The sequence below is a fragment of the Podarcis erhardii genome (assembly GCF_964252035.2).
Source record: "Podarcis erhardii genome assembly, chromosome: 8".
Classification (NCBI taxonomy): Eukaryota; Metazoa; Chordata; class Lepidosauria; order Squamata; family Lacertidae; genus Podarcis; species Podarcis erhardii.
This window is the reverse complement of record NC_138499.1, coordinates 87,979,907-87,992,750: the sequence shown is the minus strand read 5'-3', so window position 1 is coordinate 87,992,750 and position 12,844 is coordinate 87,979,907. Positions and strand designations below refer to the sequence as shown.

Genomic DNA, 12,844 nt, shown 5'->3' with positions numbered 1-12,844 from the left:
GGTGCTTATATGGTCTTAAATCAATATTATACACAACCTAGATACTCTTTGAGTGTGGGACTGGTACTATATAATTATTTTAAATAAATATATAAAATGCATCAATTCCCCACCTCCAAAAACCATATACTAGAAAGACAAAACACAGGCAATGAGCAATAGGGAAAAACAGGGGTCCCTGTATTGACCTATATGCTGACCCAAATATGTCTGCATCATGAACCCAAAATCTCTTTCCCCCTTTGCATAACAGTCAAAACAGCTAAGAGCATTTGCAATGTATGATTAGAAATTATGACCAGTTGGAACAGTTGTGGTCAACAGTATATATGTAGCTGAGTGTGCATGTGACTAGTATTTCTACCTATACCATCTCCAGTCATGCTTCCATGTTGTAGTAACATAGGTTACAAATGACTATTGAGTCATAACAATGTTAGATGCCCTCTCTCACCTCTTTGGCTGGGAATGCTTTCCCATGGAAAGGCAATCTGGCCAGGGCATATGGCTGCACAGCCCTGTATCTGCTGCTTCATATACATTAATGCTGGATTGCTCCTAATGTGTCAAAAATTTTGTTGCCAGTGCATATTTTGTAGTGAAGGATGAAGACTAATTTTGAAAGAAACCTTTATGGCATTGCTTAGTGGATCGGATGCTTGATTTTCTGTCTTCTGGGGGAAAGCATTCAGCAAATTCAGTATAGCAGTTTTATTAGTCCTGCTGATTTTGTAGAACAAGAAGCAGAAGAAGATCAAGATCTCCAAGAAAGATGATTGGAGGTTTAACAGGTCATCACATGCTAGTTTTTAATAATGCTTGTTCTGAGCTTGACAACTGATTGTCACACATGAGCTCATAAGCTGCCATTGAAAGTAACCCACCTGCAGTAGTGACATGCATGGTGGTGGGCAGCTGGTGAATTCACCCCCCACCCCCATACAATGTTGCCTACCTGGATGGGGCAGAGTGAGGCTGGAGTCATGTGCTTTTAACTGTGGGAACATTTAGCACTGCTGCTGGTGCACCTGCACAGCCCCAACCACACAGTTGTGTCAGCCCAGCCCTGACCAGGTAAGTCCCAGCAACAACACTAGTGTTGGAGGGTGGCTCCACAGCTCCACCCCATTGCATGTGTCGCCAATTTCTTCCTGCTTCTTTTTATCTCTGTAATGTGGTATGGTGTAGTAATAATAATTGGCTTTAATAGCATTGGTCTTGGCTTTATTTTCTTCTAGGCACAATGTGAGCAATAAATTAAGGAGGACATGGCCTTCTTTGCACTGTACAGTCTAACTTGGTGTTTATAGAGCACTTTAGTGTAGAAAATAGTTGATATACATTCCCTTGTAACCCTTTAATAACCCAGAAAGATAGATCAGCATTATTTTCCTCATATTGTGGATGAGATGGAGAGAGGATACATTTGCATTTAGATGTGGAAAGTATTGCATTAGTTTTCCTGACTAGAACGCTAGTGCCTCTAATCTGTTTTCCAATGATCCTTTCACACTGCAGTACCAGTTGTGTTATGTTTATATTTTTGACCAATATATCAGCATATCAATATATGAGCAATATATCATGTTCCACTAAATTTCATTCACACCAGTGTGCATGGTGTGACGCAACAATGAACATCATTGGATAACATTGCCAATATTCCACCAACAGCTGTGCATGTATTCATTCCCCCATGTATACAGCCCCAAATTTCATCACTTTACTCCTGCTATTTTCCGGTTTAACGAAGCAGCAAATGGATTTTTTCCTGCAATTAAATAACATGGAAATGAAGTGGATTTCATGCCATGTGAAAACTCAAATATAATGCAGAAATTAATAGTTAGGGAAACATCAGGGAAACGGATGAAACTGCTGCGTGAATTCAACCAGAGAGAGGAGGAAGGGAGTCTTGCCCAAGGACAACTAATGAACTCATGGTTGGAGTTTGATTTGAACTGGAGCATTCATGATGTGCATCTCCTACCCAGTACAGCATTATTTGAACAATCTCCTCAAGTGTAAGCAAAGAAAATATGATGGTGCAAAGTTCCATATCATGTGTGGGGCCCCTACAAGTAGAGTAAGCTCCCCACCTCAGACCTTGGTCCTCAAATTCATGGAGGGATCTGGATTGTGTACAGATGAAATGCTGGACAGGAAAGAACTAAGAAGCACTCCATATTTCTCCTCAGGTGTTTGCTCATGTCTGGACAGTGTATGCCCAAATAGGGCTTACGTGTTGTTGTTGTTTAGCCGTTTAGTCGTGTCTGACTCTTCGTGACCCCATGGACCAGAGCACACCAAGCACACCTGTCTTCCACTGCCTCCTGCAGTTTGGTCAGACTCATGCTGGTCGCTTCGAGAACACTGTCCAACCATCTCGTCCTCTGTCGTCCCCTTCTCCTTGTGCCCTCAATCTTTCCCAACATCAGGGTCTTTTCCAGGGAGTCTTCTCTTCTCATGAGGTGGCCAAAGTATTGGAGTCTCAGCTTCAGGATCTGTCCTTCTAGTGAGCACTCAGGGCTGATTTCCTGAAGATTGGATACGTTTGATTTTCTTGCAGTAGGGCTTATGTAACATGTACCAAAAAATAAATATTCAGTTTGAAGGTGAACAGCGTAGAGATGTGAATGAACAAATAGGAGCTGAGAGGAGTGAAGTGTCAGAGGTCACAAGGATGTACTGGTGGTTTACTAGTGTTGTTTCTACATCAAGAAAAAATCTAGAGAAAAGTGAGCAGAAAACATTGCTGAGAAAGATCCATAACATTTATTCCAGAAATTCCAGTAATGGGGCAGGGCAGGAACCCTAAACACACTTGTCTTTCCTGCTCCCTTTCAATTTGATTACAGCAACAAAAGTCGTCACTCTTATTTATCCTTAGTGCGTAAATTCTAAGGGAAAAGAATAGTTATCCTAGCTATATCTGAAGTTTTTGCAGTTTGGGCTTGATCCTCTGGGTGTCACTGTTGACCAGAATGGAGAAGAAATGTGAAATCCTGCCCAGTTGAAGTTGCCTTTCCGTTAAACACAAACACAAAATATCTGAAGGAACAAGCTGCTTGTCAGTGTAAAGAAGAAATGGAAGTGAATTTTCCTTAGAAAAGAGTTGGATACAGTATCATTTGAACAAAAATCTAAGGGTCTTTAACCTGCTGCAAGAATGGAAGGAATTCAGAGGCTGTGGAATTGCAGAAAGGGAATTTTCCAGTGCCTTTTCATGATGTTTTATTGGAAGGCAGTTTCTGGTCAGATCCACTACTCCATTCCAGAAGAGATGCACAAAGGCTCTTCCGTGGGGAATATTGCAAAGGACCTGGGAATGGATGGCAAGCAGCTCCCAAACCATGGACTCCGCATTGTGTCTCCTGTAGGTATGATTCAGTACTTTTCTTTGAATGCCAACAATGGCCATTTGCAGATATCTGAGAGAATAGATAGAGAGGAAATCTGCAGAGAGGCAGAGAAATGTATGTTGAAGTTTCAGGTTCTTGTTGAAAGCAAATTGAAGCTTTATGGAATTGAAGTGGAAATTACGGATATAAATGATAATGCTCCCCACTTCCCTCTATGGGAACAGGAGCTGAAAATCAGTGAGGCATCTATACCTGGATTCCAGATCCCTCTACCCAAAGCTCAAGATCCAGATTGGGGGACAAATTCAGTGCAGACCTATCAACTCACAGGCAGTAGCAATTTTGCTTTGCATGTGCAAACAAAAGAAAATGGTGCCAGACTTGTTGAACTTGTGTTGGAAAAGTCACTGGACAGAGAGGAACAATCATCTTACGATTTGCTTCTCACAGCTACTGATGGAGGTGATCCTATCAAATCTGGCACATTACAAATCCACATCGCTGTCCTTGATGCAAATGACAATGCACCATTTTTCAGCCAACCTCTCTATGAAGTGAGTGTCAATGAGAATATTCCCAAGTGGTCCACACTTTTGACAGTGAGAGCGACTGATATGGATGAAGGAATCAATGGAGACATTAAATACTCTTTCCAAGAAATTACAAAGCGCGACTCCCAAATATTTCTATTAAATTCCACAACAGGTGAAATCATCCTTATTGGGAATCTTGATTATGAGGAATCATCTTTATATGCATTTGAGATACAAGCCAAAGATGGAGGAGGCCTGAGTGACAAATCAAAAATTGTGATATCTGTTATGGATTTGAATGACAATGCACCTCAATTATCAGTTACCTTTGCCACCAACACCATACTTGAAAGTTCACCATCCCAAACGGTAATTGCCATTTTAAATGTCCAAGACCGAGATTCAGGAATCAATGGGGAAATCACATGTTCAATCCCTAGCAACCTCCCTTTCCAGCTAAAGAAGTCCATGGATAACTTTTACAGTTTGGTGACTGTTGGTGCCCTTGACAGGGAACAGGTGTCAGTCTTCAATATTACTGTCACTGTTACTGACCATGGAGTCCCCCCTCTTTCTACAGTCACAGTTATCACACTTCATGTTTTAGACACAAATGACAACCCACCCCTCTTTGAAAAAACAGACTATACTTTCTATTTTGTTGAGAATAACCAAAGAGGAGCCATGGTCTCTTCTTTAAGAGCAAATGATCTTGACTGGGAAGAAAATGCCAGAATAACATATTCCATCACTGATGACCAAAGAAGTGACTCCCGCCTCTCCTCTTACCTGTCCATTAACTCTGAGACAGGGGTTATATATGCTCTGACCTCCTTTGATTATGAAGAGTTTCGAGACATTCGGTTCCGTGTAAAGGCTCAAGATGGAGGTTCTCCACCACTCAGCTCTAACGTCTCAGTCACTCTCTTCATCCTGGACCAGAATGACAGTGCTCCCCAAATCCTGTACCCCTCCCCTCCCACTGATGGTTCCACAGGGATAGAGCTGGCCCCTCGCTCCTCTGAGCCAGGCTACCTGGTCACTAAGGTGGTGGCCGTGGATGCGGACTCTGGCCAGAATGCCTGGCTCTCCTACCAGCTGATCAAGGCCACCGAGCCAGGGCTCTTCACTCTGGGGCTCCACACGGGAGAGATCAGGACAGCCCGCTTCTTTCTGGAGAAAGATGCCCTCAAGCAAAGCCTGGTGGTTTTAGTCAAGGACAATGGGCAGCCACCTCTCTCTGCTTCAGCCACTCTGACTGTGGTGCTGGCTGACACCATCCCTGCAATCCTCTCAGACCTGAGCAGCATCTCAGCTCCTGTAGAGCCTCCGTCTGACCTCACCTTCTACCTGGTCCTTGCAGTGGCTTTTGTCTCCTGCTTGTTCTTCATCTTCCTCCTCGTGTTACTGGCTGTCAGGTTGCACAGATGGAGAAATTCTCAGCTGCTTGAGACGGGGAGTGTGAATTTCAGTGGTGCTCCTATCTCACAGTTTGTGGGGATTGACGGAGTCCGAGCATTTCTGCACTCCTACTGCCAGGAGGTTTCTCTCACTACAGACTCTAGAAAGGCAAATTATTCCAATACTCTGAGCAATAAAGAAGCTTGTGAGGCAAAGGATCCAATCCTACCTGGTGAAGATTTAAACTTGAACAATGAAGGCTTAATCGTAGTCCAGGTGAGCAAACAATTTTAGATTAACATGCTTTTTTGTTTTGTTAATATCAGAATATATTTCCCATCTGCCTCTGCTTTCTCATTATATTCAGAACTATGTCAGTCTTCTTTCTTTTCCTTTCAGCCCGCCTTCTTTTAGTTATTACTTTATATGTGATCCTTCTGTGAAGTATCTTCTTTCAACAAATCTTTATCTTGATGCATCAGATGATCAGTCTTTGTCTCTTATTTTGGACTGCTGGTGGAGGCTCACAAAACCTTTTGCACATCTATAGTTCCCTACAAATTGAAAACTATCATGCATGGGAGATGTATAGGAGAAGGCTAGGCTCAACCTATTTTCATGTGGAGGTGTATTCATCTCCTCCCGCTTTGAACAAGGCTTCAGCATGTGAGTTCCTGTGAGATTGATTTAATGCATTCTTAATTGTTTTAACTTAGTATGTTGTATTTGGCTTTTATTTCATATTTTTAAGACTCTTTAAAAAACCTGTATCAATAAATAAGTATATAAATGTGAGCCCTCACCTGCCTTGCTACTGGTAAGCTTAGTTATGCTGCCTCCATGAAAACTAGGGCCAAGTATCCTATGACAAGTAAGTGTTCATTCCCATCTTTCATCCAGTAACCTCTTTCCACTACATACCCAACTGCCCACCAATAAGCTGATACTGAGATTCTCATTGCTACAATACCTTTTTAAAAAAGTAACAATGAATTTACTTAACCCTTTTATTGGCTGAGTTATTTTGGCTGTTGGTATATTTTAGCATGATAAAATGAGGAGATTCAATGGTAAGGAGACTCTGGGAAGAAATTTACAAGCAATTGTATTGTAAGATTGGTTGCATAATGCTCGCTGTAATTTGCAACCTTCACCCGCTATTTAACTACAGCAGCAACACACAAATGGCTTGGGGGGGGGGTATTTTCTACTTAAATAGGATTTCCAGTGTAAGGTACGGGTAGAATTTTGAACCCCAGAGAAGGTGTCGTGTGTTGCCTTCTCCCCGTAATTTGAATGAAAACAGCTTCAGCCGAAGGTGTGTTCTTCTAGGGAGTTCCACACTGCTACAATGGGTGCATCACTGGAAATGTGATTGCAAGTTTCTTTACTCCTCTGTCACATGACTGTAAGCTGTTTTGATTCCAGTGCTCTTTGGTGACATGTCGCTTATATTTTTCTATTTAAAATATGCTTTCATGGTTGGTGTTGTAAACACACTACAGTGGCAAGAATTGATGTATTTGGGGGACATTTTATGAGGCATGTGGGGTTTTTGTTTTTTGTTCCTGTAAGGAAAACAATGAATGGTAACGTGCTGAAATTTGGGGAAGTTGTTTGCGTGACCATTTCTGACAATGTCATAGAAGGACTATCCTGAAGTTCTACTAATGTGTGAATTGCACAATGAAAAGTATGCTGGGAGGATGCTTGGATTCCCACAAAATTGTTTGACGTTTAAGAGAAAGTGGGAATTATTTAGGGATTATTGGAACACCAGACAAAAATAGTGCTAACAGTAGTTACTTTTCATTATTGTAAATGCAAGTGGTAAATCCTCTTGATCACATTAATAAAATGCACATCTGTTAGTTTTGGGCTTTTAGTGTTTTTTCTGTTACAAAAAGAAAATATTTAAAAGAATAATGCACACGTAGAGATTTTTGTGCTATGGATACAAGGCACATTGCAGATAATGTAATATATTGTACTTTTAATAGTTATGAAACATAATTTGTTTTATAAATAGTGCAACTTGTTTTAGTCCAGGTCCTTAGGGAAACCTTGTTGGCTCTCTCCATACAGAACAGGAAACATATTCAATGGTAGATCTTTACCTTTCCTATTTTATATATATATATAGTGTTGGCAGCAGAGAGCAGCAGCAAGTTAATTGTTTCAGAGGGCAATGAATTTAGCCAACATTCATCTTAAGGGCACATCGTCTATGCTGTTGATTAAAGTTGCAATGAAAAGATTTTGTCCCATCCTCTCCAACATGAATGTAAGAAAAAGTGTGATGCAGATCCTCCATTGTGAGGACTATGCATGCCATGGGCTTACAGTGGTGCCCCGGAAGACGGATGCCTCGCAAGACGGAAAACCCGCTAGACAAAAGGGTTTTCCGTTTTGGAGGTGCTTCGCAAAACAAATTTCCTATGAGCTTGCTTCGCAAGACGAAAATGTCTTGCGAGTTCCTGCGGGTTTTTCCCCTCCCCCCCTTTTCTAAGCCACTAAGCCGTTTATCTGCTTATCCGCTAAACTGATAAGCCGCTAAAAGCCGCTAATAGCGCTAATCCACTAAGCCGTCAATGGGCTTGCTTCGCAAGACAAAAAAACTGCTAGACGAAGAGACTCGCGGAACGGATTCTTTTCGTTTTGCGAGGCACCACTGTATTTGCATAATTCTTGCCTTCTGAAAAAGGGGGACATTTCCTTAAAGAAGGCATCATACATAAAATACTTGTCTCACATGTCCCTTCTTGTGTATGATGTAGGGGAGAAATCAGCACCGTCTCCCACTCTGTGTTGCTGATTGTTTGAAGAGAACTATGTATGGTAGAACAGCAGTCATCATGGGATGACAGGTGTTCCATGAGGACAGAAGTGAATACACAATGGTATAATTGATGTGGCCAGGCTCTGCCTGGCAGGAGTCTGGCTGTGAGGAGACTTTCCATCCCACCTTGAGCAAATATCCCACAATAGTCCATCCACCAACTATAGAGAATAGTTGTATGCTGACAGCTCAAGTAAAATCCAGCTTGTGAGCTTTCCCTGGGAAATAGTATTCTGCCTAATTTTCACCAGGTTACCTCTTTTTAAACCACAAATTGCTGAAGAGATGTCAAGAACTGAATTTAAGATTAGAAAACTGAGAAACAGAGGGAACTGAAACTGACTGGTCTGCACTTTCCTAATACATACTTTTTATGTTCTCAAAAAAAACTCTTGAGTTGTTCAGGTTGGGGATTTCAAGGAAAGCTACAAAAAGAAAGTACGAATGGCTTTTGAATTGAACCAACTGGATATTACCATTTGTCTACCTATGGATACCTTTCCAATTTAGAAGATGTAGATAATAAATATTCCTCACCCACAACTACTGCCCTCAAATTGTAGCAAAAACATATCATCTCTTCTTGAAAGGAGATTACGGGATGATCACATTGAGCATCATATAAAAATATCTTGCAAAACAAATGCAGTAATGATTTCTTTTTCAAGCCCAAGGCATTGCAAAGTAGCACATGATTTAAGGAAATAAAACTATATTTTAAAATATTACACTGGAAGTTGCCTTTGAGCACCTCTCTAATCAGTAGCAGAGAAAGGCTCTGCCTGTTGAAACAATACAGGGCTAAATGGAAAATAAATATGAACTAGTATAAGGCCCATCACTATTTTCCTATTCACAAATATATTTTGTTTATATGCACTGGCTGAAAACACATCACTGTGTGGGTCAACCTAAAATTATCACAAGCTGAACCTCTGACAGGAATACGTTTTAAAAATTCACTTGTGATAATTTCCTAATATTATTTAGATTTTTTTAATGCACATTAAGCATGGAAGAAAGAAATCTGGAACTCTGGTCTCATTGACCTGCATACTGAAAAGAGCTCTTATGGAGTGAATAACTATAAGGTCTGATCAGTAATCCATTGAGGATTACAACTTGAAAACAATGGTAAAGGGTAAATTAAAAGCAGTTCTCTACATTAGAAATTATATACTATGTACCATTATTGAAATGGCAAATACAGTTCCCCATGTGGACTCAGTGTGTCACTGTTGGACAACGTGGAAGCAGCCATGGCTCAGCATTTCCGAGACTCTTGGAGCAGTCTCTCTCTCTCTTAACACATCAGCGAAGCAGAAAGGAAAAGCTTTTCTTTTAAAAGCTGCTCAAGAAAGGAAAGCTCTCAGTTTCCCAAGGATCAGCTGAAAAGAAGAACATTTCTATTATCTCACATTAGTGTACTGGGAGCCTTGCAGACTATACTGAAAGAAGGAAGAAATCAGGAAATGCAATGGATGTGATGGAAGTAAAGCAGGCAGAGAGAACAAGGAAGATCACCAGGAGGCAAGTACTGTTTCTGTTCATATTCTGCTCTGTGTTCTGCTGCCAGGTAGTGTCTGAGAAGGTTCAGTATTCAGTTCCAGAGGAAGCAGAGCAGGGCTCCTTTGTGGGGAACCTTGTTAAAGATCTGGGGTTGGATGTCAGAGAGCTGTCAAAGCGCAAGCTTGGTATTTCTTCAGAAAAGCAATTCTTTGATTTGAATGAACAAAATGGCAACCTGTATGTGAATGAGAGGATAGACCGGGAAGAGATTTGTGGTAAATCATCCACTTGTGTCCTCAAATTAGAAGTTGTGGCACACAATCCTTTGAATATTTTCCAAGTAAATATTTTTATCCAGGACATCAATGATAATGCCCCACATTTCCGGAATGAAAATATTGAGCTTAAATTTAGTGAATCTACTCTGCCAGGAACTCGATTTGCTCTTGGAAATGCTGAAGATGATGATATTGGAATAAACTCCCTCCAGAATTATCAATTAAGCTCAACTCCATATTTCAAACTAGAAATTCAAAACAGCAATGATGGTGGCAAATATGCAGAGTTAATATTGCTGAAACAACTGGACAGGGAAAAGGAACACACACACCACATGGTCCTTACAGCCATGGATGGCGGAGAACCTCCAAAAACCGGAACAGCCAAAATATTGGTAACAGTTCTTGATGCTAATGACAATGCCCCTGTGTTCACCCAGGCAATCTATAAAGTGAGCCTGAAGGAGAGTGCACCCAAAGGAACCTCTGTGCTTCAAGTCAAAGCATCTGACAGTGATGAAGGGTCATATGCTGAGATCACTTACACTTTCAGTGACATCCCAGAAACAGCCGAGCAGAAATTTCATCTGGATCCCAGAGATGGAACAGTTACACTCATAGAAAGTGTTGATTTTGAAGAAAGTCAATATTATGTGATGATAATTCAGGCAAGTGATGGAGGAGGATTGGCGGCACATTGCAATGTGGAGATTGAGGTTCTTGATGAGAATGACAATGCTCCAGATGTGATCCTTACATCCGTGTCCAGCCCAGTTCCGGAAGATGTCACATCTGGAGCTGTGATTGCTCTCATTAAAGTTCAGGACAGGGATTCTGGTGATAATGGAGAAGTCACTTGTCACCTGAAGGAACTTGTACCTTTCCTTATAGTCTCATCTTTGGATAATTACTTCAAGCTCCTCTTAGATGGTGCCCTTGACAGAGAAAGGACTCCTGAGTATAATATTACAATCACAGCCACAGACAAAGGCACCCCTCCACTCTCCACACACAAAACCATATCTATACAGATCTCAGATATCAATGATAACCCACCAGACTTTGAAAAATCTTCCTACACTGCCTACATTCCAGAGAACAACCCATCTGGAGCTTCAATTTTCCACGTCAAGGCCTCTGACGCAGATCTGGATCGCAATGCCAGAATCACTTACTCCATCCTTAACAGCAACATCAAGGACCTGCCTCTCTTCTCCTATGTCTCCATTAACTCTGAGACTGGGATCATCTATGCCCAACGCTCCTTTGACTATGAGCAATTCAGGGAGTTTCAGATTCAAGTGAAGGCCCAAGATGGAGGTTCTCCACCACTCAATAGCAGTGCCACAGTGACAGTATGTGTTTTGGATCGAAATGATAACGCTCCGCAGATCCTGTACCCCTCACAATCAACAGAGGGCTCACCTTTCTTTGAGATGGTGCCTCGGTCAGCTGAGTCGGGTTATCTGGTGACGAAGGTGGTGGCCGTGGACTCTGATTCAGGACACAATGCCTGGCTCTCCTTCCATCTCCTGCAGGCCACAGAGCCCTCACTCTTCAGCATTGGCTCCCACACCGGAGAGGTTGAAACAGTCCGAGCATTACTTGAGAGAGATGCTGTGAAGCAGAGGCTGGTCATCCTGGTGAAGGACAATGGGCATCCTCCTCTCTCAGCCACCACAACGTTGAGCCTGGTGTTTGCTGAGAACTTCCAGGAGGCTCTTCCGGAAATGAACTCCCAACCAAATGACTCAGAGTATCAGTCTGATCTACAGTTTTATTTGGTATTGGCCTTGACCTTGGTTTCCTTTCTATTCCTGGTGACGGTGATTCTGACCATTCTGATGAAGCTTCGAAGGTCAAGGAACCCCACTTTCCTTCAGTGCTTTATTCCTGACCCCCACTCAAAGGCTGGTGCCATATTCCCACCCAATTATGAAGACGGAACTTTGCCTTATTCCTATCAGGTCTGTTTGTCCTCTGAATCCAGGAGGAATGAGCTGACATTCCTGCAGCCCACAGTCCAAATAGCAGAGAACCTCCTTTGCAATGGCAACTCTGACATTTCTTTGATGGTCAGTGGAGGTAATTTAATTTCTGAAAAGGAAAATGACAGCACGGTGAGTTATATTGCATTCTTTTTTTTCTTTTTTAAGGGAATTAGGTGTGTTATCACTTGTTTGAGAGTTTAATTGTAAACAGTGGGTGTTATCAAACTGGCACCCAGACAATTCAGGCCATGTCACCAGGGAAGTAGGTAGGGAGTATACTGAGCTGCTACTGCTGCAGAGCAAGCTAATGAAATGGGCCTTCTAGCAGTTGTTGAAGGGCAAAATTGCAAGTTGGGGGGAGCCTCAGTCAGAATTATCCAGATGCACATTTGCATTCTGACTTAGGGTGACAATCTCGGACCACAGGACGACATAGCATGTTTGAGTGGAGACGGTGCTTATTCTTCCTTCCTTCCTTCCTTCCTTCCTTCCTTCCTTCCTTCCTTCCTTTTTTCCTACCTTCGTAGTATGATTAAAATTGAATATGTAGCTATTTTAATGTTATGTCTTAAAAAACCCCCCAGAAAAACAGACATAAAAATATATTACATTGTATATTCTTCAAGAAGTTTGAAAATTTTCTATTTATTGGCAAACTTCTCATTATTATTAAACTAAATATTAGGAAGTTTGTGGAGAGTTTTTTATGTGTTGTGGGGAAGGAAATAGTGGATTGAATATCTTTTGTTGGCGGTCAGCCAACAGAGATAATTACATGGTGATTGATGATAGCCAGACATAAGTCTTGGTTCCCATATTCATTTTGGAAAAAAGAGTGAACAAGGGATTAATCTCTGGTGCTTTGAAAAAGCTGTTTTCTGTGTTCAAGAGACTAAGAAGCAGTCAGCTCCTAGGAACTCGGATGGGGGTT

General features: G+C 41.6%; 1 protein-coding gene across 1 annotated transcript in view; it reads left to right on the top strand.

The window, feature by feature from the left end:
- LOC309349256 (uncharacterized protein) overlaps positions 1 to 12,844 on the top strand; it is a 224,951-nt gene that overhangs the window by 15,376 nt on the left and 196,731 nt on the right. The window contains exons 4-5 of the mRNA XM_081875001.1: positions 3,158 to 5,572; positions 11,890 to 12,042. Of these exons, the coding sequence (XP_081731127.1) occupies positions 3,158 to 5,572; positions 11,890 to 12,042 (2,568 nt within the window). The remainder of the gene's footprint in view (positions 1 to 3,157; positions 5,573 to 11,889; positions 12,043 to 12,844) is intronic.